Consider the following 24,830-nt stretch of genomic DNA (forward strand, 5'->3'; position numbering starts at 1 on the left):
CCCCGAACAACACCGCTGGCATCGCAGAACCGTTCCACCCGGATGTTAGCTGTGCATCGACAGACGAAATCAGCAAATTTTACAGCTTTTCTACATTATTTCTGTCTTATCTTTTATTATTTTGATTTTAAATGGAACATGGTTTCGTTGACTGTCACTGTCACATATCAGCTCGTGAGTTTGAAGAGGTAGGCTCTCAAATAAGCCTGTACACATGACTAGCACTAAGCTAGCTAATATAAACAACACGAAAAACGTATATGTAAAAGTATGTCGCCCAGTTAATATCACAAATATTCATTTTAGCTTTTAAAAGATATGTGCACACTACAAATAATACAGTCATATTACAGTTGATATTTACAAGTTTTCATGCACATTTAGTTCTGTTTATTTCACTGCTGCAGTTTTTCTTTCTTTGCAGGATCTGGAGGATGTGATCCAGAGGACCAGAGAGGTCAGTTACAACTTACTGAACATACACTGTAACAGGGACTTCAACTTAGAGATATGTTATAGTTAATACATGTATATATTTCATAGCTGCTTATATATATATATATATGTGTGTGTGTGTGTGTGTGTGTGTGTGTGTGTGTTGTGTGTGTGTGTGTGTAGGCCGGGGTAAAGACTCTGATTGCAGTTACAGAAGAAGTCGGGGAGTTTAACAGAGTTCTGCAGCTGCAGCAAAGGTGTGTGTATCTTCAGTGTTATGTAATCAGTGTTATGTAATCATGTATCAGTAATCTTTCAATGATCGAGTCCACTTTAAAACACAGCAGGGTCTGAGTTAGCCTCTAAGCGACATCTTCTTAATCTCAGCATTACATTTTCTACCTGATCAAATTCCTTGTTGGCGTCGGTGAGGCTGCATCATTCATTTTTGCCGTTTAACCCATGCGTTAAAAGTAGTCTCTTGGTCTTAGGACATATATATAGTGTCTGTCTCATAAACTCATATCATGTAGTATCTTATATTTATAGTCTGCTGATGTCATCAGCTTCTCAGTTAGAACGCAGGAAGTTCTGATGCAGCAAATACATAAAAAAGACAAGTTATAAACCTTATAAGATAATGTGATTTAACGGGGTTAGAGAGTTCATTAAGTACAGAACCTTTTCTCTTATGTAACTCATGCACAACGTATATAGTAAATGTGTTGACATTGTCTCATACAGCTGCTCTCAGCTGGAAGGCCTCATGGTTATTATTCTGGGTGTTTCTTCTCTCACAGCTATCCAGATCTGGTGGCTCCATGTTTCGGGATCCATCCGCTGCAGGGCGGTGGGGGGCCGGAGCAGTGCAGCGTGAAGCCTCAGGTAGTAAAACATGCGACACCACATCCGTCCTTTGATTATTTTACTTTAGTGATTCTGAGAAAGTGAGGAGAGAAACAGTATCCAGGCTGCTCAGTGGTGTCCCAGCTGAGGAAAACAGTGTGAGGGAGGCTGTTCCTGAGGACTCTGGAGGGGATGAAGGCGTATTTATTATTTTTCAAGCCATTATTTAAGGAACTAAATTCACATACAGTTGTTTATACACGTATCACAACAGAGACCCTGGACTTTGATGTAAAAATAAGGGTAAAGTTTCCTCATAATTTTCACAAAATAAACTTTGGTCTCAGGTGACGTTGTGATCTGCTTCAGGGTTTCATGTTTCATCTTTGGCAGCAGACTGAAATTGAATGGTTTTCGCTGATTTGATACAGGGCTGTCGGAGGTCAGCTGAGCCAAGATTAACTGGTGTTAATACGACTAATACTTATAACACAAGCTGCTGTTACACAAGTTCCCACCCGATATGAAAATATTTAGATAGTAGTAATAAATTCAGAGGCTTAAAGTGGAGTTTAAAAATCAGCAAAATTTCATCAGATTCATCAGAATCAGAAAACTTTAATGATCCTCTCAGGGAAACTGCCTCAATCACAGGAAACCTTGAATGTCTTTAAATGAACTAAATACATGATGCAGGTTGTAATGTATTTCTCACAGGACCTGGATGCTGCCCTGCCACTGTTCTACAAACACAGAGAGCGTCTCGTTGCTATTGGAGAGGTACACACACACACACACACACACACACACACACACACACACACACACACCGTCATTGACATCATACATGTACTGTAACCATGAACCATCAAACAGTCCTTCAAAGTGATGAGGCCCAGACCGAAGGTCCTCACTCTCAAGGTCCTAAACTCTAATTGGTCCTCACAAAGATTCCATGTGTACAGACACACACACACACACACACACACACACACACACACACACACACACACACACACACACACACACACACACACAAACACACACACACATGGCTGCTAATAAATCCTAACTTTAATGTGACTTCTGGAAAAGCAAAAAGGATTAAACTTCTTAAAACTCTCAGCTAACCTCTTTAATCCTCTTTGTTAGGAAAAGTTAATGATCACAGTCTTTCTCATGCACTCATACGTACACACACACTAACACACACACACACACACACACACACACACACACACACACACACTTCATCCAGTCTTTAATGCCTGGAGCCCTGTAGATCCTCCTGTGTGGGGAATGTGTCTAAGTCAACAGTCCCAGACTCCTGTTTCCATAACCGTTATATTTGTAGATTAGGTTGGAGGCTCAGCGAGGTCCGGCCCTGAACACACTGAACGCATTTCATTCATCCACAGTGTGAGACTAGAACCACTTTCCCACATGCAGTTTACCTGCTTAAGAAAAAGTCTCTAAATTTAGCTACAAATGCGCTAAGGCTACGTTCACACTACTACATATTAGTTTGAAAACACATCTGTTTTGTTATGTTTCCTCCTCACACAGACTTTCAGAAACTCTGCTGGCCTCGTTTTATTTTGAAAACTCGGGTTGTTTTATTTTGAAAACTCTGGGGTTGTGTTGTTGTGTGGACGGACAGAAACTGAGACCTTTGGAAACGATGACGCAGGTGAATGGTCATGTATGTATTTTCAGGTGTGTTAGTCTGGAGAGAGATTGCTCTTGTTTTAAAATGAAAACGTATGTGTGGTCGTAACACTTCCTGTAAACACCCCCTAATTGCAACAGCCAATGGGGAAACTCCATCAGTCAGTCAGTCAGTCAGTCAGTCAGTCACAGACATACAGAGCTCCAGTACTTGAATTTAAATGTTTGTTTTATTGTCTGTGCATTGAAAGAACTTGGTCTCAGTTTTGTAAAAATAGATATTTAAAAGGAAATTGTTCAAATGTTTTGTTGTTATTTCATCGCAGGAAATGTTAAAAACTTGTTAATCTTCCGCCACATTTCCAGTGGCTTAGCTGAGTCCTCTGTTTCTTTCACAAGTCACATGTTTTCTCTCCATGTTCTGAGAGAATTCAGTGTCTTCCAGCATTTGAACATGTTGTCATTGTCAAACCGGCCTGTGGCGGCTGGGACTTCATGAGTTCACTTGTTTTTGGTTGCAGATCGGTTTAGACTTCACGCCGTGGTGTGCTCCCACGCAGCAGGACAGAGACGACCAGGTGACCGTCTTCATCAAACAGCTGCACGTCGCCAAGGAGCTGGAGCTTCCTGTGTGAGTGCCATAGAAGAAGATAGAAGAAGATAGAATAGAGCCTAGCTGTGCACGCTGCAGTGATTGTTCAGCGTAGTTCTTTTCATACACCTGTTCAAAAGGTCTGTTTTTATTTTGTTAATATCAGCACAGCAGAATGGCTCCTTTTCATCTACAAGTTAAACTTTATAGATTTTCTTTCTCCAGGTTCAGATGTTTTATTAGTGTTTGTCAAAAGGACAGAAATATGTAGACGGATTCATTCATACACAACATAAACCCATGAAGCTGCAGCTGTACTGTAGCTTCTGTACAAGCCAAGCCGCCGGTCCCCAACCTGCGGGCCGACACATCATTTGCAAAACAGAACAATTTTGGTCAAAAGTTGTATTTATGAAACAAAAAATAAAAATGTTTTTAAATGATGATTTAAAAACGTATAAAATGGAAAAACTCCAAACATTTCCTTACATCCATTTTAATTTCTCTCATGTTTAGACCTATCACTGTGATGAGCCGGCTGAACCGCTGGTTAGAAACAGGAAGGAGTAAAAGGAGAGAGTCAAGATTATCTTTGAAATAAGACGAGCTCTGAGAAAGCATTGGGCCTCTGGTATTTGACCTCTGTGTGGTTACGCCGTCGGACGTGGCCCACAAACATTTTTTAAATTTTTAAGTGGGCCCTGAGCTAGAAAAGGTTAGGAACCACTGAGCTGAGCTAAAGCTGCAAGTGATGACTGTCCTGCTGCTGAACCACGAGCTTGGCTTGACTTCATCTGAACCCGGTTTGCATAGAGGCACGTGATCACACAGAAGTTCAATACAAACACTCAGTGTCCAGCTGGCGTCCATGAGTAGGTCATGACTCCTGTCAAACAGAACATCACAGAGGAAAACATTTACATGTGAAAATCAGCCATTGGAATCAGTGAAAAACAGTTTTGTTCTTACTTCCTGTTTCACTGTTTTCTGCGCAGGAACGTCCACTCACGATCAGCTGCTAAGGTCACTATAGAGACCATGAGAGAACAAGGTGGGTGTCTCTCCTCTGTCTCAGCTACAGCACACACAGCTGCAGAACGAACAGCTGGCAGCTATGACTTCCTCTTTTCCCTCAGGTATCAGCCGCGCTCTGCTTCATAACTTTGCGGGGAAGCCCTCGGTCGCTCTGGAAGGCGTGAAGGCCGGTTACCTGTTCTCCTTCCCACCTGCTGTCTGCAGGAACCAACAGGTAAGTGTGACCTCACACTTCAGCAAGAAAACAAATGAACAAGAGTGTAAAGCCATTTTGAGAGAGTCTTATTATATAGTGATGTTCACCTCTCTGGGAAAACTCTGCGTGTTAATGTGTGTGTGTGTAATGAATGAATGAGTTGACTGGTTTTCATCATGAGGGTGTTTGGTCCCACATGATCCGCTCGTGCGACTGAAACAGCTTTGTGTGCACATTTTTGCTAAATCTATAAAACGTAAACTGAACTTTGGTCGATGTGCAGTCACATAAAATATACAGATGAAGGACAGTATGTTCCCACTGTCATGTGGTGCACTATGGGTAAAAAAAACCCCCACACACCTGCTCATAGAATAAACACTGGGAATTGAAAGTAATGTATGGTAGCAGGAAAGTCAGAGTAACGGTGGTGGTAACCATAGTAACATCATAAGTTATAAGCTAGTGTCCTAATTCAGGGGCCAGATCCTGGATACTGATGCAGGAAACATACTGAATAATAAACTGTATTTATATTAAAAACCATCGTCTCCTCCTGATGTTTCCCAGATTAATGAAGTAAAGAAAATAAGACGTAAAGCTCCACGATGAGCAGGAAGTCACATGGTAACATCAGTCAGTTATAATGAGGAAACCACAGTGACAGTTAATTGTAATGTGACCTCAGAGAGAAAAGCTGATCAAGCAGATCCCACTGGAGCACATCTGTCTGGAAACAGACTCTCCTGCACTGGGGCTCGACAAGCACGTGAGTCTCAAACTATTCAACTAAACACAAAGTGCAGCTCCTCTTCCTGTCTCTGTCCGTCACTTCCTGTCTCTGTCCGTCACTTCCTGTCTCTGACCGTCACTTCCTGTCTCTGTCCCTCACTTCCTGTCTCTGTCCGTCACTTACTGTCTCTGACCGTCACTTCCTGTCTCTGTCTGTCACTTCCTGTCTCTGTCCCTCACTTCCTGTCTCTGTCCGTCACTTCCTGTCTCTGACTGTCACTTCCCGTCTCTGTCCGTCACTTCCCGTCTCTGACTGTCACTTCCCGTCTCTGTCCGTCACTTCCTGTCTCTGGCCGTCACTTCCTGTCTCTGACCGTCACTTCCTGTCTCTGACCGTCACTTCCCGTCTCTGACCGTCACTTCCCGTCTCTGTCCGTCACTTCCCGTCTCTGACCGTCACTTCCCGTCTCTGTCCGTCACTTCCTGTCTCTGGCCGTCACTTCCTGTCTCTGACCGTTTCTTCCTGTCTCTGACCGTCACTTCCTGTCTCTGACTGTCACTTCCCGTCTCTGGCCGTCACTTCCTGTCTCTGACCGTCACTTCCTGTCTCTGGCCGTCACTTCCTGTCTCTGACCGTCACTTCCTGTCTCTGACCGTCACTTCCTGTCTCTGTCTGTCTCTCAGGTGAGGAATGAACCCGCTAACATCACTCTGTCCTGCCGGTTCATCGCTGACGTCAAAGGTCTGTCACCTCAAGCTGTTCAAATCATCACTGCACAGAACGCACACAGACTCTTCCCCAGGGCCGACACACACACACACACACACACACACACACACACACACACACACATTCACACACACACACTATCACACACACACACACACACACAGACACATTAACACACACACACACACACACACACACACTATCACACACACACACACACACATTAACACACACACGCACAGACACATTAACACACACACACACACACACACACACACACACACACACACACACACACATTTCTGAGGATGGTTTGAAGGTATTTAATGCATAAGTAGCAACACGTTCAGACTAGATGGATGAAGTGTGAAGACATTAGAAGTCATTAAGATCCAATGTTGAGATACTTCATTCTGGACCAAAGTGACTGACTGACGTTTGGACTCATATTAAATAGATTTTTCAGAAACACAAACCAATCTTCAACACCTTCAACTCATGTGAATGAGCTCGTATTAACAGGTTTATTTTATTATGTCTTATTCTCGTTGCACAGTTTCACGACTCTGTTTGTGGAAATAATAAACTACTGAAAGTTGCGGTGTGTTCAGGTTCATGTTTGTCAGGCTGCAGCCGTCTACACCAGGTGAGATTCATCTGGAAGAGAAGAAAGGTGTGAGCTATATTCATATAATCAGAAATAATTTAAATATAGTAAATGACATCACTGCAGATTTTCAAGCTGATTGTACCACACTGGAGATGTGCACAGATGCTTCCTTTAGTTTCACACCTGTGTTGTAATTGCAGGGGATTCAGTTAAATGAATGGGCTGTTTTTAAAAGAAATATTTGCTGCTGCGTTCAAAGACACCTGGGAACTGGCGCTTAGCTTCCACACAACAACAGTGTGGCTGCAGGAAACAGCTAAATTCATCATTTCCATAAACATTCTTGTCCACAATAAGAAGTTTGTCTCAGTTCAGTTCTTACACAAGTGCACAATAACTGAAGGAAAGTTTTATCACTTAAAGGCACTAAAATATAAAAATGTTGATGAATAATGCATCATTATAATTATGAAATACTGCTCTATTTTACCCCCTTCGTTCAGCCCCTCATGAATATGTATAATTATTAACTGTGTTAATATTGTTGATGTAAATTCACATGAAAGATTTCGTACAGCTCTCCTCGAAGTGCCGTCTCTCCGGGAGTTTGGCGGGAGGCGGCCGCTCGGTGCAGGCCGCCCGGCGCTGCTGCGGTGCGGCGGCGGTCAGAGCGGTGAGGAGGACCGGGCTGGTTCGCAGGTGTCTCCGGTAGTGTCGCCTCTCGGTCCTCTCCCAGGACTGCCGGGGGTGTCCCTCCACCCGACACCACGTCTCCCTCCGCAGGTTCAGCTCCAGGAGAGCCCGCTCCTCCGGTCCGGACATCGCGCTGGTTTTTGGTGCAGTCTGTTTTTTGTTTTTTTTTGTTTCCGTTTATAAATTATCCAACGTGTAGTCAGTTTGTGATGCTGGCGTTTCCATGGCAACGGGAAACTTGAGGAAGTGCGCCTGTGTCAAAGATCGTCTATGTTATAAAGGATGTGTCACTCTATCTAGAAAGAAGCCACCAGAGCGTCTTCGAATTTGGCACAAACATGAATAAGGACCCGAGGATGAAATTATTAGAATTTGGTGCTCAAAGGTCAAAGGTCAAGGTCACTGTCACCTCACCAATCACGTTTTTGGCCATAACTCACAAATTCATACACTTACTATGACACAAAATAACTCAAATGTCTAATTACGCTAAAATGATGACGTGAAGACATTTTATATCCAAAAGGTCAAAGGTCAACTTCACTGTGACATCATAATGGTCTGTAAAAACAGTGTTGTGACCATATTTCCTGCAACTTTTATCTGATTGGTGGAGGCGTTCAACCATGAGGTGTTAATTCTAGTGTAAATACAGACTTTAGACTAAAGTGAGTAAAAAATATGCAACATCTCATATATAATGGCGCAAACTCAGATATTTTCAACACATTTATTTATTATAAGTACTTAAATAAGTCTGTGGACACTCTATTTTATTGTTCCTGTTTAATGAAAAACACTTCCTCCTGTGGAAAAAGTGTTTGTCATGTGACGATGATGATGATGATGATGATGATGATGTGCAACCTTCACTGGTCACCAGGCAAATTCTTTTTTTTTTTTCTTGTTGGTACCTGAAAACAGAGACAGAGTGAGACCTCACTTCTTCCTCCAGGCTGAGGCAGCAGGGTCAGAGGTGATCTGATCCTCTTGTGAACAACTCAGGGATTTTAAGAGACCTAACCATCGGAAACTAGTCTTGTTCCCTCTCATTGATCCTAGAAAAGTTTTATTTATTGAAGCCTCAGAAAAACAGGACCAGAGAAACGGAGTGATTATATCAAGTTTCAGTTCATATGATGCCATTAAAACTTTGTTGTAGTCTTTTACTGAGACTTTTATCTACCTCACATTTTTGTGTGTCGTGGAACAGACGTATATTTTAACAAGAGAAAATAAGATTTTACACACAAATCAATTCCAGGCTAAAGTTTGTGTAGAATACGTGTGAATCACCTGTGGGGTCAGACTGCTACCTGCACCTTGTACCTGCTGCAGCCGAGTCCCACTGGGTCAGAGGATGATTAGGATTAGAGCAGATAACGACCTGAGCATATGGACATCAGCGGCCGGAGAGGAGGCACAGGAGTTTATGTGTCATTTACACTCATTTATCAAATCATATATTTGATTATTTAACATAATAGATTATAGAAATAATAAATGTCATTTTTTAAAACTGAGATGAAACAAAGAAGTCTTGTAGTAATTCATTAATAAATGATGATGTGCTTTACTTTTTTTTTTTACTAGTTATAAATGCTAGTAACTCATTAGTAAGATTAATGAGTAGTAAGCATTGACTTGAGTGAACTTGCACTGTATGAAAACTGTTATAACTTGTTTATAATTGTTTATTTAGGATTTAACAACCGAATTAATGATTATGAATCCTTTATAAGGAAATGTAGTATTTAATATTATTATTATTATTATTATTATTGTTATATTAACTATAGGCTCACTGTAGAAGCTGTTGCATCATGGCTCCTCAGCTTCCACATGGTCACCGATTACATTCACAGCCTCAGTATAAGATACTACAGGCTCGTGCTGCTCTACTATTGGTTCATCAGCATCGGAAGGCCGCGTGTCAGCGTCGGCTGAACAAAAGACCCAGAGAGAGAGAGACATAGAGAGAGACAGAGAGAGAGAGAGAGAGAGAGAGAGGGCGTGCAGGCTCAGAGGGGCCGGAGAGGACGAGAGACAGGAAGCTTTAAGATGAGTAGCACGTGTTAAAGTGGGTAGTTTTAATGGTTATCTGGTGTCGGTCTGATTCATCTTCTGTGGAGCAGCGCGCGGTGGCCGCTGGTAACCGCACGAGGAACCCGCTCTGTTCTGCATTTCATCGTTTCCTGTCTCGCCCCTGGTTCTCATCTCAGCGGGAAAAAGAAGAGGAAGGTAAATAAAAAAAAAAAAAAAAAAAACAGACATCATGGTTGCCGGCGAGCTCGTGCAGGAGCATCTGCGCGCGGATACCGGCGCACCTGACGACATCACGGTCGGAAGGAAGACTTCCGACCGGAGGGCGCAGCCGAGCCGTACGCGGATGCGACATACGGAGCGGCGCCGACGCACGGGGCGGGGGAGGTAAACACCACCGACCCTGCGCTGGAGCAGGAGCAGGAGGTGGTGCCGCCGGATGAAAGAGAGGCGATGCTGCCTAACGGAGGAGGAGGGGAGGAGGAGGGGAAGAAGCTGGAGACCAGGCTGTACTGCCGGCGATTCGCGGTGCTGACCGTGTTCAGCCTGTACTCCCTGGTGAACGCCTTCCAGTGGATCCAGTACAGCATCATCACCAACGTGTTCACGCGCTACTACGGGGTGAGCAACGAGGACGTGAACTGGCTCTCCATCGTCTACATGGTGGCCTACGTGCCGCTCATCTTCCCGGCCACCTGGCTGCTGGACCGGAGGGGTCTGCGGCTCACGGCCCTGCTGGGCTCCGGCCTCAACTGCGCCGGCGCGCTGCTCAAGTGCGCCAGCGTGAGCCCCGAGCTGTTCGGAGTCACCGTCTCCGCGCAGGTCGTCTGCTCCGTGGCGCAGGTGTTCATCCTCGGCCTTCCGTCCCGCATCGCCTCGGTGTGGTTCGGACCCCGGGAGGTTTCCACCGCGTGCGCCACGGCAGTGCTCGGGAATCAGGTCAGCGTGTGCGCGTGCCACAGATAGGGGTAGACATGCACGAACATAATACACTCAATTAAACAGACATGGAGAGAAAAACTATAAACAACAGAATAAAACAACACACACAGAGGAAAGTTTAGAAAACGTGGCTTTATAAATGTCATTAATAATCAATGAACTGTGAATACACACTAACTCTATAGATTAGTGATAAACCAGACAACAACTTTTGGGTTGCCAGATAGTGAAAAATCCCCCTTTATCATGACACTTAGCTCATCTCTTTTCATTAGGAAGATCCCTCAAGTGGACTGTTTGCCCACTTGTACCTCCTGGGAAAGAAGTGCAGGACATCTGGACCAAAATCCAGCTGTTTATTAACTTATTTACTCCAGATGTGAAGTACAGTAGAATCCTTCATTAATTCAATACTAACGTTTATAACAGCAAACCTGATAGAGAAGATATTCCTTTATTAGTCCCACAGTGGGGAAATTAGCAGTGTTACAGCTGCAAAGTGACAGTACAAAGAAAGAAACTGCAAAATGTATAATAGATATCGTAACATATTAGACAGTGTGGAGCCCTAAGAACCTATTAAAGGTTTTAATGTACAATGTTAAAAGCAGTTTATAAATGGATGTTGGTCCAGGTGTCTTGCATTCATTTCACAGGAGACACGTGGTCAAACAGTCTCCTAATGAATAAAAGTGCTAGTTTGAAAGTGTTGGGCTGTAGGAGGATTATCCACAACCTGGCAACCTTTTATTAATGGCCAGATGAAGGTCAAATGTGTCAAAACATTGTTGTGGTTGTTAGAACAATGAATGTTGTGGTGCTACAGAGACCCTGACCTACAGATCACATTAGCATAAGGAACATGTCCTCCAGTATCTGCCAAAATAATTGCAATATGATATTTTTATAACTGATCTCTAAAGCATTAGTACAGTGTCTTCCTTATTATATAAAGTATAAATCGTTAATAAAGCCATTAATTACAGCTTATAAACCCTTGAGAAATGGTGCCTCAGTGGTACTGAAAGTAAAGAACCACACTTTCAACACAATGAAATATAACAGACCAGAAATGCTTCATCTTTGAGTAATCGACAAGGATGTAGTCACCAAACACCCAATTTAAATCTGTTATATGATAAAACAGTGTAACAAGAACAATAACAGTGTTATAACACAATATTATTCTCCCTCTCTCTCTCTCTGTGTCTATGTCTCTCGTCCACAGCTGGGAACAGCCATAGGCTTCCTGTTGCCTCCGGTTTTAGTTCCCAACACGCCTGAAGACGACGATCTGACAGGTCACAACATCAGCATCATGTTCTACGGCACCGCCGCCGTCTCAACTGTGCTCTTCATCCTCACCGTCATAGGTACAAACCAGAGTCTCTCACACACACACACACACACACACACACACACACACACACTCACTCAAACACGGCCTTTGCATCATGGGCCTGTGTGCTGCTGCCATCTGCTCCAGTTGCCTTGGGATTTGTGGTTCAGTAACTTCAAAGTCATGTGAGGTGACCTACCTCCATGAGAAAAGAGGTGTGTGTGTGTGTGTGTGTGTGTGTGTGTGTGTGTGTGTGTGTGTGTGTGTCTGCAATGTAGGGCAGACTTGAAACCACATCTGTATACAGTGATAAAATATTGATTTAATTTAAATCAGGTTTTATAAAAAAGTGTTTAAGAGTTTCTGTGAGTTAGTAATTTTCGATTGGAGTTCCTCAGGGAGCCATCCTGGGTCCCCACAGACTTTCAAATTAAAGCCTTATTCAGAAAATCACTGTTCTCTTATAATTTTATATTTTTTTATTTTTACAGTTAATAAGCCTTGTTAATGAACCCAGACTTTACCCTGTGTGTTTACTACAGTCATAAAGGACCGGCCCCCCCTCCCTCCCAGTCAGGCCCAGGCCGTCCTCCCAGACACTCCTCCTGAGGATTACTCCTACAAACAGTCCATCATCAACCTGATGAAGAACAAAGCCTTCGTCCTGCTGCTCATCAGCTACGGTAAGAACGAACACAAGCTGCAACGTTTATGGGAACGTTTTACTTTTGTTCATTTATTTATTTACTTTAAGCGCTCAGAGCAAATCTCATCTCACTGAAAACAATCAGAAGATGACAAGAGAGGAGATGACAGGTTTCCCAGAAAGGTCCTTGAAGAGACATAAAACCAAGAGATGTGCCTTTTAAATTTTCTGTCTGGGGACAAATAAAGTTTATTGAATTGACATGACAAAGGGAGAACAGTGGTTCACTAAGGAATCCTGGTTTGTGTGTGATTAAGATCATTACCACCATTACTTTCTCCTCTAATACTGTGACACCTACAGCAACAACTACATCCACTACCGTTGCTACCACTGTTAGCATTACCCCAGCTGCCCTCACTACCATTACTAATACTGCAGCTGTTTCTACTACTATTAACATTACAACTGTGTATATACCTTCAGTATATGTTGTATTTCTTACTGTACAATTACTGCTGCTTGTATTAATAAAAACACAGAGAAAAAGCACAGATAGTTCATGTTTATGCTGGACTGCAACAGCCTTGGACCTATAATCTCGAATGCCACTGATCATATCTCCACCACCGGTCAGCCTCAGTCTACCGAGCCGCTCTGGTTTCCCAGCTGCTCAGGAACTGCAGGGAAGAGGAGGAGCACTTCCAATACACTGAGCCTCGCCTCCACTACAGCAAATAAACTACTATGATTCCATGTGTCATTATTATGAAAGGAGGCAGAGGAATAAATAAACATGAGACAGAGAGAGCAAGAGAGAGAAGATTCATCGGTAACGAGGCTTCGTACTAACGACTATCAGCAACTCTACATGTCAAACAGAGGGAGTCAGACATAAAGACCTGCCTCTAATAAAAGTCTGTGACGTTCTGCAGTTGAAGTAAATAAAGACTAAACTTATGGAGGCTGTGAACTCACAGCTCAGTCTTTGTCTTTACTTCATGTGTTGTTTTTGTCAAACAACGTCACAGTTGTAAAATCAGGATTTGACCAGAGGTCCAGACAGAGACTCGATTTAGACCTGGTCTTGTTCAAAGAATGCCGTGTGTTCTTGTAAACCTACTGCTCCTCACCACTGTTTTTATAACTGTACTTAAACATCCTTATATGTGCTGACTGGCACCTAAGTTTTAAAATGTGGACATAACCATGTGTGTTGTGTTTAAAGACCCAGGCTCGTTAATCCTAACGAGAAACCTTTGTAGAAATCAGGATTTCTGAGGTTTACTGCTTCTACCATGACCATCTCCCAGCACATGTTGTTTCACATGACTCCACCATGTGTGACACACAGACACACACACACACACACACACACAGACACACACACACATTCACAACTCGCCTTGTGTTAATGATCCGTCACACTGTCGAGCTGACTCTCCTTTCCTCATTCTGTCGTTTTCTCCTGTGTTTGACAGACTGAAGGAAGAGGAAGCGGCCATTTTTAATGTCACACACACATTTGACTCAATGACTGACTGTGTGTGTGTGTGTGTGTGTGTGCGTGCGTGTGTGTGTGTGTGTGTGTGTGTGTGTGTGTGTGTGTGTGAGTTAGCAGCCAGTGCCATGTAAAATTAGATTTGAAAACATCAGAACCAAACCCAGACGTATTCACTGGGCACAAACTCAATTGAGATTTAATGTTTGTGTCTGCAGGAATAATGACCGGATCCTTCTACTCTGTCTCAACACTCCTCAACCAGATGATCATCGCCTGCTACGAGGTAAAGTGAAAGACAATAAACCCGTTCATCTTCATCTTCCTTCTCCCTTCTCGCTGTACTTTCAGTTTGTTTTTTCACTTTAAACCAAAAACCATTTACAGGCTTATTCATTTATTTATTTATCTTCTAACATCACCTTGGTATAGATCTCATGCTTGCCTAATATTACACTCCTCTTGGCTTTTATTTTGACGTTTTTACACTTCACCTCCTCTTCCTGTCTGTCCACCGACCTGCGGTCTCTGCCAAATGAGAAATAAAAGAAAATGAATTTGCAAAAACCAAAATTGGAAGGTTTTTGGTTTAGAGTTAAAAATCAAATAAAGTCAGGTGAATTTAGTTTTTGGTTTCAAACAAAAATAATGATAAAAAGAATCAAACCAAAACCCGAAAATGTTTTTCTTCCGTTCAGTTTTAAGACAAAAAACAGATGTACCTTTTTTTCTTTTTAAATACAAATGAATTACAGATTATCTGATGACACCCAGATTCACATGAGGAGAGGTTCTAGGGATGATGATGATGATGATGATGATGATGATGATGATGGTCACTTTGGTCCAGAGAGAAAATCTTGACGTCCACTTAATGGATGAAATAAAACTTGGTGCAGACATTCGTGTCTCGAGAGGCTGGATCCTGACTCAGCTGATCTTTGTTTTCACCCTCATCTATCATCACATCACAACACGACTGCAGATACAGAGCAGGTCAAACAACATGAGAATAATGGAGCTTCACCTCAAACTCTCTGTGATGTTCAGGTGTGTCTGTAAATGTGCCGCTCACATTCACAGGAAGAACAAAGAGAACAGAGGAAGCTCTGATGGCTTGGATGAGACATGAGTTCATTGTCTGAGTTCATTAGCTGCTTTCACGCATGCCTGCTGCCCACCATAACACACACACACACACACACACACACACACACACACACAATGAGAGATCCTCGTCCTCACATGAACTGGTTTTGTCTCTTAGTTGAAATGTCAGACTAACAACTTAAAGAACACGAGCCCTGCAGTCAGCTGTTTGTCCTCTCCTCCTCCTCCTCCTCCTCTTCTTCCTCCTCTTCTTCTTCCTCCTCTTCCTCCTCAGAACCAGGAGTTGAACGCTGGGAGAATTGGTTTGACCCTGGTTGTTGCTGGGATGGTGGGATCCATCCTCTGTGGCCTGTGGCTGGACCACACGAAGACGTACAAGTAGGCGACACAAACACACACACCTGTTAAACTCCGTCTTTTCTTCTTCTGTGTTTTATTTGAAGTGTTGATCCATCAGAAGATATAAAAACCATCTCAGTGTAGTTTTACATCTCCTCTCTCAGGCTTCTCTCTGCAGCTCTAGTAACAACAGGTCTGTGAGCCAATCAGAAGAGAGGAGGCTCTGAGCCTCTCTTCTGATTGGCTGACTGTTTTCTGAGTGATCCAATAAAAATAAAACAGATTTCAGGTAAAAACACTCAGAGAAACTAAATCCTGCAAGGTTTGGATGGTGGGTCCAGGTGGGCGGGGCTTGGTGACTGCTTTGTTGTGACATCACAAAGTTCCAGAAGTCCTGACGGCTGGTTTTAAGGCTCAGTTTCTGAATACAGGCTGTGTGCATTTCTCTGTGGACTGAGGCTTTGATACTTTCACAGTATTAATATAGAAGCTAGAGCTGATCTATAATCACACTACACATGGACACAGACCTTTACACTGGAGGAGCTTTAAACCTGGACCCTGACCTGTCAGATCAGGTTCTAGTTCTTCGAACTAGACTCTAGTTTAATGTGTCTCCATAGTCTTTGTCTTTAAAGTCAAAGGAACAGGATTTTTCCATCTGGTCGTTGTGTGTCTGTGTGTGGGAGACGAGTGGGAGGAGGATGAATCAGGATTTGGCAGATGATGACAGGAGTAACTAAAGTTACCTCTGGCTTGTGTTTTTACAGGATGACGACTCTGATCGTGTACAGCCTCTCCTTTCTGGGCATGCTGGTCTTCACCTTCACTCTGAACCTCGACGACATCTACCTGGTCTTCTTCACCGCTGGAGTCCTGGGGTACGACACACCTGGTCCAGTAAAACACACTGCTGCAGGTCTCCAGGCTGCGCAGCGTCACAGTGTCCCAGCGTTCCCATGCTCTTAACTTCTAAAGTCCCAGCCAGGTTCATCACTTTTTAGTGTCCCCTGGAAACACTTCCCTTGTGTTGTAGGACTGAATTTGCATCGACTTTGTTTATTTGCATGTGTTTCCTTAAGTCCCGGGGGGGGGGGGGGGGGGGGGGGGGTAAACCAGCTGCAGTCATGTGAGAGGCCTGCAGATTTACTTATGAATTGCAAAATAACTTTTAAAACTTGTAGTGTGTAGGATTGAATTGCACTTAAGGTGGTGTAATATTTTAACAAGCTTATAAATCATCATCATCATCAGCGTCACACTGCAGATCTCACAACACGACACCTCCGTGTTCAAAACAAACAAAGTCACAAGGTGTGAGTGACATCACTGCGCCTCACTGTTGTGGGGTTAAACACAGCTGCTGTGCAGATGTTTACATGTAAATAAGAAAATGTCCCAACCAATAAACCACATTTACATAATAAGCACTAAATGAGGAGCCAGAATTTTAAATTTAAGTAAATAAAAATGAAAACCATGTTACTCACACAGTCATTCATCACATGAATAATATTTCGTCTGAATCTGCTACAAGGACAGAACTGTGATTGTTACATGAACATTAAAGGTGTTCAGTGTCTGTGTGGATGTAAATGTAAAGACCCGTTTATTAGTCTGACGTCTGTGTTGCAGGTTCTTCATGACGGGTTACCTGCCTCTGGGCTTTGAGTTCGGGGTGGAGATCACCTACCCCGAGTCCGAGGGGACGTCGTCTGGACTCCTCAATGCTTTCGCTCAGGTGCCTCAAAGTTCCTAAAAAACAAGACGTGCAGGAGTTTCCCTCCAGTAAATCAACTTTGTCTTTGCCTCAGGACTCAGCTGAGTGTGTGTGTGTGTGTGTGTGTGTGTGTGTGTGTGTGTGTGTGTGTGTGTGTGTGTGTGTGTGTGTATGTGTGTGTGTGTGTGTGTGTGCAGATATTCGGGATCATTTTCACTCTGATTCAGGGCAAACTGACCACAGATTACAACCCAGTGGCTGGAAACCTCTTCCTCTGTGCTTGGATCTTTCTTGGGATACTGCTGACTGGTAGGCTCTGAGTGTGCGTGCGTGTGTGCGTGCGTGCGTGCGTGTGCACGTGTTTTCATCTGTGTAACCAAATATTAGACCTTTAATATTCCTCTTCCCTCTGTTTCAGCCTTAATCAAGTCAGAACTGAAAAGACACAACGTCAACATGGGTGCGGACAGCAACCACCTCGCAGTAAGTACACCACACACACCACACACACACACACACACACACACAGACACACACACACACAAATACACGCTGCACCATGTGAAGTTCATCAGTTTGTGAACAATATATATATATATATATATATCCATTGCCACCAAAAGCTGAACATTATTATTATTATTATTATTATTATTATTAATTCAAATTTTAAAGGGAGGTGACGTGTGGATGCTTTTAAGCCAAAGTGGCTCCATTAGAGTCGTGATTTAGTAAGATCTACCAACACAGCTTCTCATGTGAAAATGGCGCCCAGTCAGTGAAGTGAATATTGACGTTCTGGCAGATAAAGTTAAACAGAGTAAAGTCGGTGTGCAGCTGGACACTGCTGCTGTTTTCTTGTGTCTCTGTGGAGAAGCTTTCAGAGAGGACACATTTAATCTGAGTGTCTCTTTCTTGACCTTCTGTAGAGACAGATTCTTGAACCTTTCTCTGCCCCCCCCCCCCGGAGCCTCTTGTCACTTTGGATGTTAACACTCTTTCTCCTGCTCCGTACAAACTGTCCTCTAAACACACAGAGCTGTGAATTTACCCTCGACACCATCCAATGACTTCTGAAGGCGCCCTGCAAAGTTCCCTTCAGACGAGCCAGGCCCAGTAAATCTGTTTCAATGGGCCTTTGTTCTGCCCCCCCCCCCCCCCCCCCCCCCGCTGAGTCACAGCTGAAGTGTCCTCAGTTCATCAGACCCATCCTCTTCTTCCTCTTCTTCCTCTTCTTCCTCCTCTTCCCCCTCCCTCTCCTCCTCAGCTCAGTTTTCTGACTTCCACGAGAGATCACAGGTTTGAGATTTAAAAGACGGATTATGAAATATAAAATTAACATTTTTTACATTTATTATTGTTTTCAATTTCAGTTAATTAGATATTTTCTGTCTGAAATTTGGCCTCTGAAAATAATAAGGAAATGAAAAAACCTGTGAGGTGAAAATCATTGTTCCTCTGAGTCACGGGTCACGTTTTACAGGGTCACCCGTTAGTTGTGTTTTGCTTTGGCGCCCTCTGCTGGTCGTATCATGAAAGACGCTGTGGTAGACTGAGATACAGTGAAAGACCATGTTCACAGAGAGTGAATCTTTCTTCTTCACACTAACTGGAAAGATGCAGTCGTCACAAAATCCGACACATCTCGAAAACTGAAGTAACAGATTTTTCGGGCGGCGTCTGTCAGAATACGGGGGAAATCATGATATTTAATCGTTAACTCTACAGCACATGTAGCAGCAGTGGGTACTGTATATCTTTATTCTGTAGTCATGGGGAGCGACAAAAGACAGAAAGAATCACCTCGTGAATTTACCTTGAAGGTGAATTTATTAACAATCATTAAGCTGAGGAATCTGTCGAGGCATTCTGGCGCGCTAGCTTCATGAAAGCAGAAACCTCATTGTGTTGATGCGCTTGAGTTACTGTTGTGCTGATTGCTCTCAACATTTATTTATCAGCTCCCCACCGAGTGTCCCGGGGACTGTCCTTCAGACAAGACGACCAACGGAGTCAAGCTGGAGCCGTCGATCAGCTTCTCCCGTGAAACCTCGTTGTGACCCTGCCAAGTCACTGAACCGCAGGACGATAAGGAGGTGTCCCCCGCTGCCCCGGGAAACACGTTGGCGCCACAGTCGATGTGATGCATTTAAAGGTGCACTTGATTTTTATTGCCAAGTATAATTTCCTCGAAATCTGGAAAGCCGAAAGCTCTGGATGTGAGCCAGGTCTAATCAAGCACAGCCACAATCTACACTGGATTCATGCCGGGGTGGGGGGACCAGCATCGATCAGAGGGAGGACCCAGGTCGTGCTCCCAGACACTTGCAAAGAAGAAGCATTACCTCCAGTTTTGGATCGGTATAAAAGTGTGTAAGCCATGGCCATGCAGAAGAAGCTCCACTGCACTTTAACTGTGTTGTACTTTGTGAAAAGTGGCGTTTTTAGTTTGGTTACCGGATGCAAATCTGACTTCGAAGGACAACGGAAGTCGTGGATCTTGATCACAAGGTTTGCTGCAGTAAAAAGAAAAGACTCCAGTGACTGTGGACGAGTCACAGCAGCAGGTGGAGTGTCGGAGTCTGCAGGTGTCTCTGAGGAGGGAAAAAAAGAGCCATTCTTTTTGGTTTTGTCCTGCGGCCTCTGCCCACCGCACAGCGCCAACATTTCCTGAGTTTACTTGAATTATCCTTTGATGCTCTGGACTGCAGTTTTCAGAAACATTATAAATGTTATTGTCTTTTCATTTAGTCTCTGTGACCCTAGAGGATCTTTGATTCATGTTCATACTGAAACCTGTTCTGAAGCTGCTTCAGCTTTGGAAAAATCAACATAAATCATGTTTATTTTTCTACAATGCTGCATTTCTGACAAGCCAAGAAGCGGCTGCCCATAATTTAGCATAGTTAGCATTAGTCTGCGCAGTAAATCCTATAAGGTTTAAACAAATACAAAGTGCATGAAAGTAAAAGCATCTCTTACAGCTGACATTGTCTGAAAGGTTTTATTTGCAGCTTCTTTTTGACACAGGTTTACACATGAATGTGCTTTTTATTTGCTGGGATACATAAATATCTGGAGTTAAATTCTTCCTGTTGTAGCTAAAAAAACAAAAATCCAACATCCAATCACTGAGGTGAAACGGTAAAACGTTTGGAAGAATTTAAGATTTGAAGGTGCATCCCTGAGCTTTTCCTTCAGGGAGTGGAGGGAAGGTGAAGGAACGTGGAGACAGTTAATCCATGTATGAAAGGGCCCTGACATTAACTATAACCAAAAATCACAACACTAGGATTTATGTGATTTTAATTGTAAATTATAAGTGATTCTCAAAATGTTTGGGTCCCTGTCTAGAGGCCTATTTATTAACTAATTTATTTCATCCATCATATTGTTTTTTATCATGTCAAAATCTCAATGTGAAATCACAGTAAGTCCAGTGACGCCTTAACGATACCTTGATTTGTCTAATTAATAAGGTTAAAGAAGATAATGACAGGAGAGAAACAACTGTCTGCTGTCGTGAAGTAAATATGTACTGTATGTTTTATGTGAATGGCTTGTACAATGGCTTAAACCACTATGGACCAAACAGAATGTGAACATGTTCTGAGTTCAGTGCACAATAAGAAATAACACGCACAACGTCACGTTTTATACTCAATTGCATGATTTCAGGTGTGTTTTTAATGTCGGCTGCTCTCCGTTATTACACTGAGGATCTGTGGGTCAACTCGAGCTGCTGCTAGTGAGACGTGGAGGCATGACCGAGGGCGTAGCGCCATCTTGTGGGTTTTCCACAGTAATGACAAAGCAAGCAGAGTGGGCAGGAGAAGCACAAACGTGTAACATAAGACTATGCTAATTAATATTTTCAGATCTACCAGTTCGTTTTAATTCTATCAGATGATAAAGGGCCTCTGGAAGGACTTTTGCTTTATTTAGCCTCTTTTTAAATATTTAAAACTCAAAACTTTTCTTTTAACCTACAGCTTCTGAAGTTTCAGAAGACATGTAAAATCTGTTTTTAGCCTTTTCTATTCTCTGTTCACACTTGCAGCCCCTCCTTTACCAGCTACAGTATTAGTGGTACATACATTCATGCACTAATAATTTAATATACCTTTTTCTCTGAAATGGGCCCATTATGCATAATAAGTACTTTTATGTTTGGTACTTTACATATATTTTGATGCTAATAGTTTTGTAAAATTATGAGTATTTGTAACAGGTAATGATATTTGTTTCCTAAGTTTCAGGTGACTTTTGTTTTTCTCTGGAAACTAAAATTCAATTTCACTCTGCAACATTTTAAAAACAATTCTGTTTCAGTGACATTATATTATTTACTGTCAAGACTTAAAAAGTTGATACATTTCCAAATGAATCAGCAGAAGAATCAACAAACTGTTTGTTAATTAATGGCATTTGGCAATGATGTGATTTTTTACAAAATTACTGTGTCACACTGTAAATCAGCAGAAAGGCATTTTACTTATATGACCATAACATAACCTTAATGTTTCAATATACTATACCTTTAACATGTTTGCGTGTTAAATCTTCTTTTTGGTTGAAAACATTTGGTTGTTTTTTTTCCAGAAATTGAAAATGTTTTCTGTGTAAACTTGTAGGAACGACTGATGCTTTCTTCTGTTGTTTGCTTCTTAGTAGATGAAGTTCTTTTTTGTAACAGGAACTTTTATACAGCTCTAAAGTCTTGTTTGTAAAACTTTATTTGTTTTGTCAAGTTAGGCTATTTATTAACAATGAATATGAATAAATTATAGCAAATAGCACTGAGTAAAATTATGAATGGTCTTCAACATTTCTCTATACGACCAAAAAAGATTTTTCAAGAGAAATCAGTAAAAGATACTTGACTGCTGCTACAATCAATGTATTAACCCCTCTTCTCCCCCAGCTCTAAATAAGTGTCACCCAGGTCAACAGTGTGGCCCACTGATGTGTTTATGGACACAGTGGAATAAGATGTTGGACTATTTGGAAATACACATAATACTTGTTAAAATGATCGATTAATTGTTGGTTTGGGTGTTTTTTGTGGGATTTGTTGACAATAAGAAAAATATAGAATATTGTCCCACCTGCTGTGCAGATACTTGGTTTGCGCAGATTGTTGCTTTGTCTAAATGTGCCCCACTATTTAAAAATGTAAATGTCATTTCATTTATCTGTGAAGCTGTTGGACCTGCAGTTACTTTAAAATCATTCCAAACACTGTGGTGGGATGTTGGAGAAAATTGTCTGTTGCCATAAATACTGGAAACACATTATATGGAAATGACATTACTCTGTATGTGTCTGTTGAAACTGAGGGACACTGAGTAACAATAAAAGCATTTCTCTCCATTCACTTTATCCAGTGACTGAAAATCTAGTGGTTTATAGTGTTTAAATGGAATAGTAGACTTTTTCCTATTATTGTAACTAACAGAAAGACACCTAATTAAAGGTTTTGTAAATGATCATCGCTGCCACTAGATGTCGCAATAGACCAACAGCATCTCAGACCAAAACAAACACTTCATGCTCAGTTAAAGTGTCCACTAAACACACAATAGGAAGTACAACTGAATAAAGTTACCCTGTGAACATGAGACCCAACAAAAATAAAACAATCCAGCCACAACCATTAAGCTAGCATGCTCCACAGCAATGCTAGTAGTTAGCCAGCTAGTCATAGCAATATTTGCCAAACAAATTCATAAGATGGGTAACAGCAAGTTAGCGTTATCATGTCTACTGTAGCCGTCATTAATGAAAACAGACATGTAATATGAACCATCAAGGTACTGACACATAGAGCAGAATAAAAACCAGTTCTGAGTCAAGCAGCTGGTAGGGTTCTCAGTCTCAGTAAAGTCAGACCAGTATTGGCTCCATGGACTGGGTCGGACTGGGAAAGAAATTCTGCCATGGACTGATCTGCTAGGACCAGCCTCACGGATGACACTGACAGAGCCAATAAAGACACTGATGGAGCCTGTAAAGACTTAATGGATGTTTTGACGGTCCACCGGCTGACCAGGATTTGAGCCAGTGGTCCCCACGGCCAGTTCACTTGTGCTCTGGTTTCATCTCTTTCTTTGTCTGAGGCCTGTTTCATCAAAAAATGTGGTTTCCTGGAATTCTGTAAGATCACTTTCACCTGAACGCTGCACTATGCCATATCACCTGTGGGTGGAGCCTGTGTCTTTATAAACGTGGGGAGGGCCACAGTTTAACAGCAGGGACCCACATGCATTACCTTGCACATGCTGCCAGACTGGCTACCAAAACAAAGACCAGAGAAACTCAGATTACAACACACACCGACGGGGTGTGGCTTCATGCTCTGGTCAGGGCGCCATCACTCCACTTTATCTTTACATAGGAAATAGTTGTGTGCTGTTTAAAGTCTCATTTACAGAATCTTTAAGGAAATAAAAATGTTGCCAATGATGATGTAATTAAACCTTTCATAACTACTTGGTGATTGCGTAATGATTGTGTGCACAACACACAATCCACAACTTCTGCAATATTTCTTCGATGTAATTTTCCCACAAATTAACAGATGGTCTTGACTGTTGCTGTTTTCCCTACAGACGCCTACTGAGATCATTTCCTCAGTCTTGTGTGAATATTATCTGATATGGGTGAGTTATATTTGAGAACCAGGTTCTCGTCACTCTAAAGGGCAGAGAATAATAATCAATGATAAAAACACACAAAGAAACCGACCTCAGCCAATTATGTTTTTTTTTTTTTTTAAATTTCCATTAAAAAACACTGGCTGAGGTGGAAAAGTTGGTTTATTGAAATGAAAAATAAAGTGAGACAAAGTGGAAACAGACCTTGTAGATAAACGTACTTCAGGAAACAAACAAATGTCAATATTGTGTATTGTGTATTATGTTTTCCACCATTTCAGGTTTGACCTTCTTTTAATTACTCATTTCATCTCACAGCACTTTCTTCTTCAGTGGTTTAATGGAGACAACTGGACAAAAAGCACCACCAACTTTTTATCAATCTAACTCATTAACTCATTCTTTTTAACATTTGCACAACATTTGGATGGGAACCCAACCTGAGCTACAGTTTACCATCCGGCAACAGTCATCTGACTGAAGATTAAAATTTAATATATTTTAATATATGTAAGTAAGTTACACATTAAGTGTGATGGTAAGGATGTTGAAAACTGGTATATGAGCTACTTTTCTCATATACAAAGACAATGGAGCAGAATTTGCGTTTGGTTTATTAACCAAATGTGACTTAGCATTTTTAAAAGTGAAATGAAATACTCATATGTTGGATATGACATTGGTGTGTGTTGTGTTCAGCAGGCATCGGTGCAGGATCCAGTCCCTCCTACTGACCTGAACAGGCCGCCACTCTGCCATGTGACAGAGTGACATGGATATTCAACAGAGAGCAGTCTGACTCTATAGTTGAAGTCAGGAATGGAAACGTTGTGATGAACTCAGCTCGAGCTGCTGGGCTGAGTCTTTCCAGTAGCTGCTCTCTGCTCATCAGCAACATCGCTACTGGGGATGTTGGTTTATTTGTCGGCAGGGGGAGACCAACGACTTTGACCCGTATCTAAATATTCTGACAAGTGAGTCTCATTTTACATTAAAC

The 24,830-nt window shown here is 42.2% G+C and overlaps 3 protein-coding genes across 3 annotated transcripts; 2 read left to right on the top strand and 1 right to left on the bottom strand.

Annotated features, from left to right (window-relative positions):
• The first annotated feature begins 7 nt into the window (after positions 1-7).
• tatdn3 (TatD DNase domain containing 3) lies at positions 8-6,827 on the top strand. Its single transcript, XM_056363471.1, has 11 exons — positions 8-188; positions 425-457; positions 619-692; positions 1,236-1,320; positions 1,999-2,061; positions 3,471-3,580; positions 4,537-4,592; positions 4,678-4,790; positions 5,461-5,541; positions 6,189-6,385; positions 6,791-6,827. Exons 1-11 carry the CDS (start codon positions 132-134, stop codon positions 6,825-6,827), a joined length of 906 nt encoding a protein of 301 aa, XP_056219446.1. The 5' UTR covers positions 8-131.
• On the bottom strand, positions 6,731-7,767 carry LOC130187508 (spermatogenesis-associated protein 45-like). Its single transcript, XM_056405185.1, has 2 exons — positions 7,420-7,767; positions 6,731-6,891 (listed from the first exon to the last, which is right to left on the bottom strand). The coding sequence occupies exons 1-2, from the start codon at positions 7,664-7,666 to the stop codon at positions 6,872-6,874; spliced, it is 267 nt and encodes an 88-aa protein (XP_056261160.1). The 5' UTR covers positions 7,667-7,767; the 3' UTR covers positions 6,731-6,871.
• A 145-nt stretch (positions 7,768-7,912) lies between these two features.
• flvcr1 (FLVCR heme transporter 1) lies at positions 7,913-22,559 on the top strand. The gene is made up of 10 exons (XM_056405182.1): positions 7,913-10,519; positions 11,751-11,895; positions 12,404-12,544; positions 14,227-14,294; positions 15,393-15,496; positions 16,228-16,338; positions 17,093-17,198; positions 17,375-17,486; positions 17,596-17,660; positions 19,139-22,559. The coding sequence occupies exons 1-10, from the start codon at positions 10,034-10,036 to the stop codon at positions 19,235-19,237; spliced, it is 1,437 nt and encodes a 478-aa protein (XP_056261157.1). The 5' UTR covers positions 7,913-10,033; the 3' UTR covers positions 19,238-22,559.
• Positions 22,560-24,830: the final 2,271 nt, after the last annotated feature.

This window comes from Seriola aureovittata, chromosome 19, assembly GCF_021018895.1.
Source record: "Seriola aureovittata isolate HTS-2021-v1 ecotype China chromosome 19, ASM2101889v1, whole genome shotgun sequence".
Taxonomy (NCBI): Eukaryota; Metazoa; Chordata; class Actinopteri; order Carangiformes; family Carangidae; genus Seriola; species Seriola aureovittata.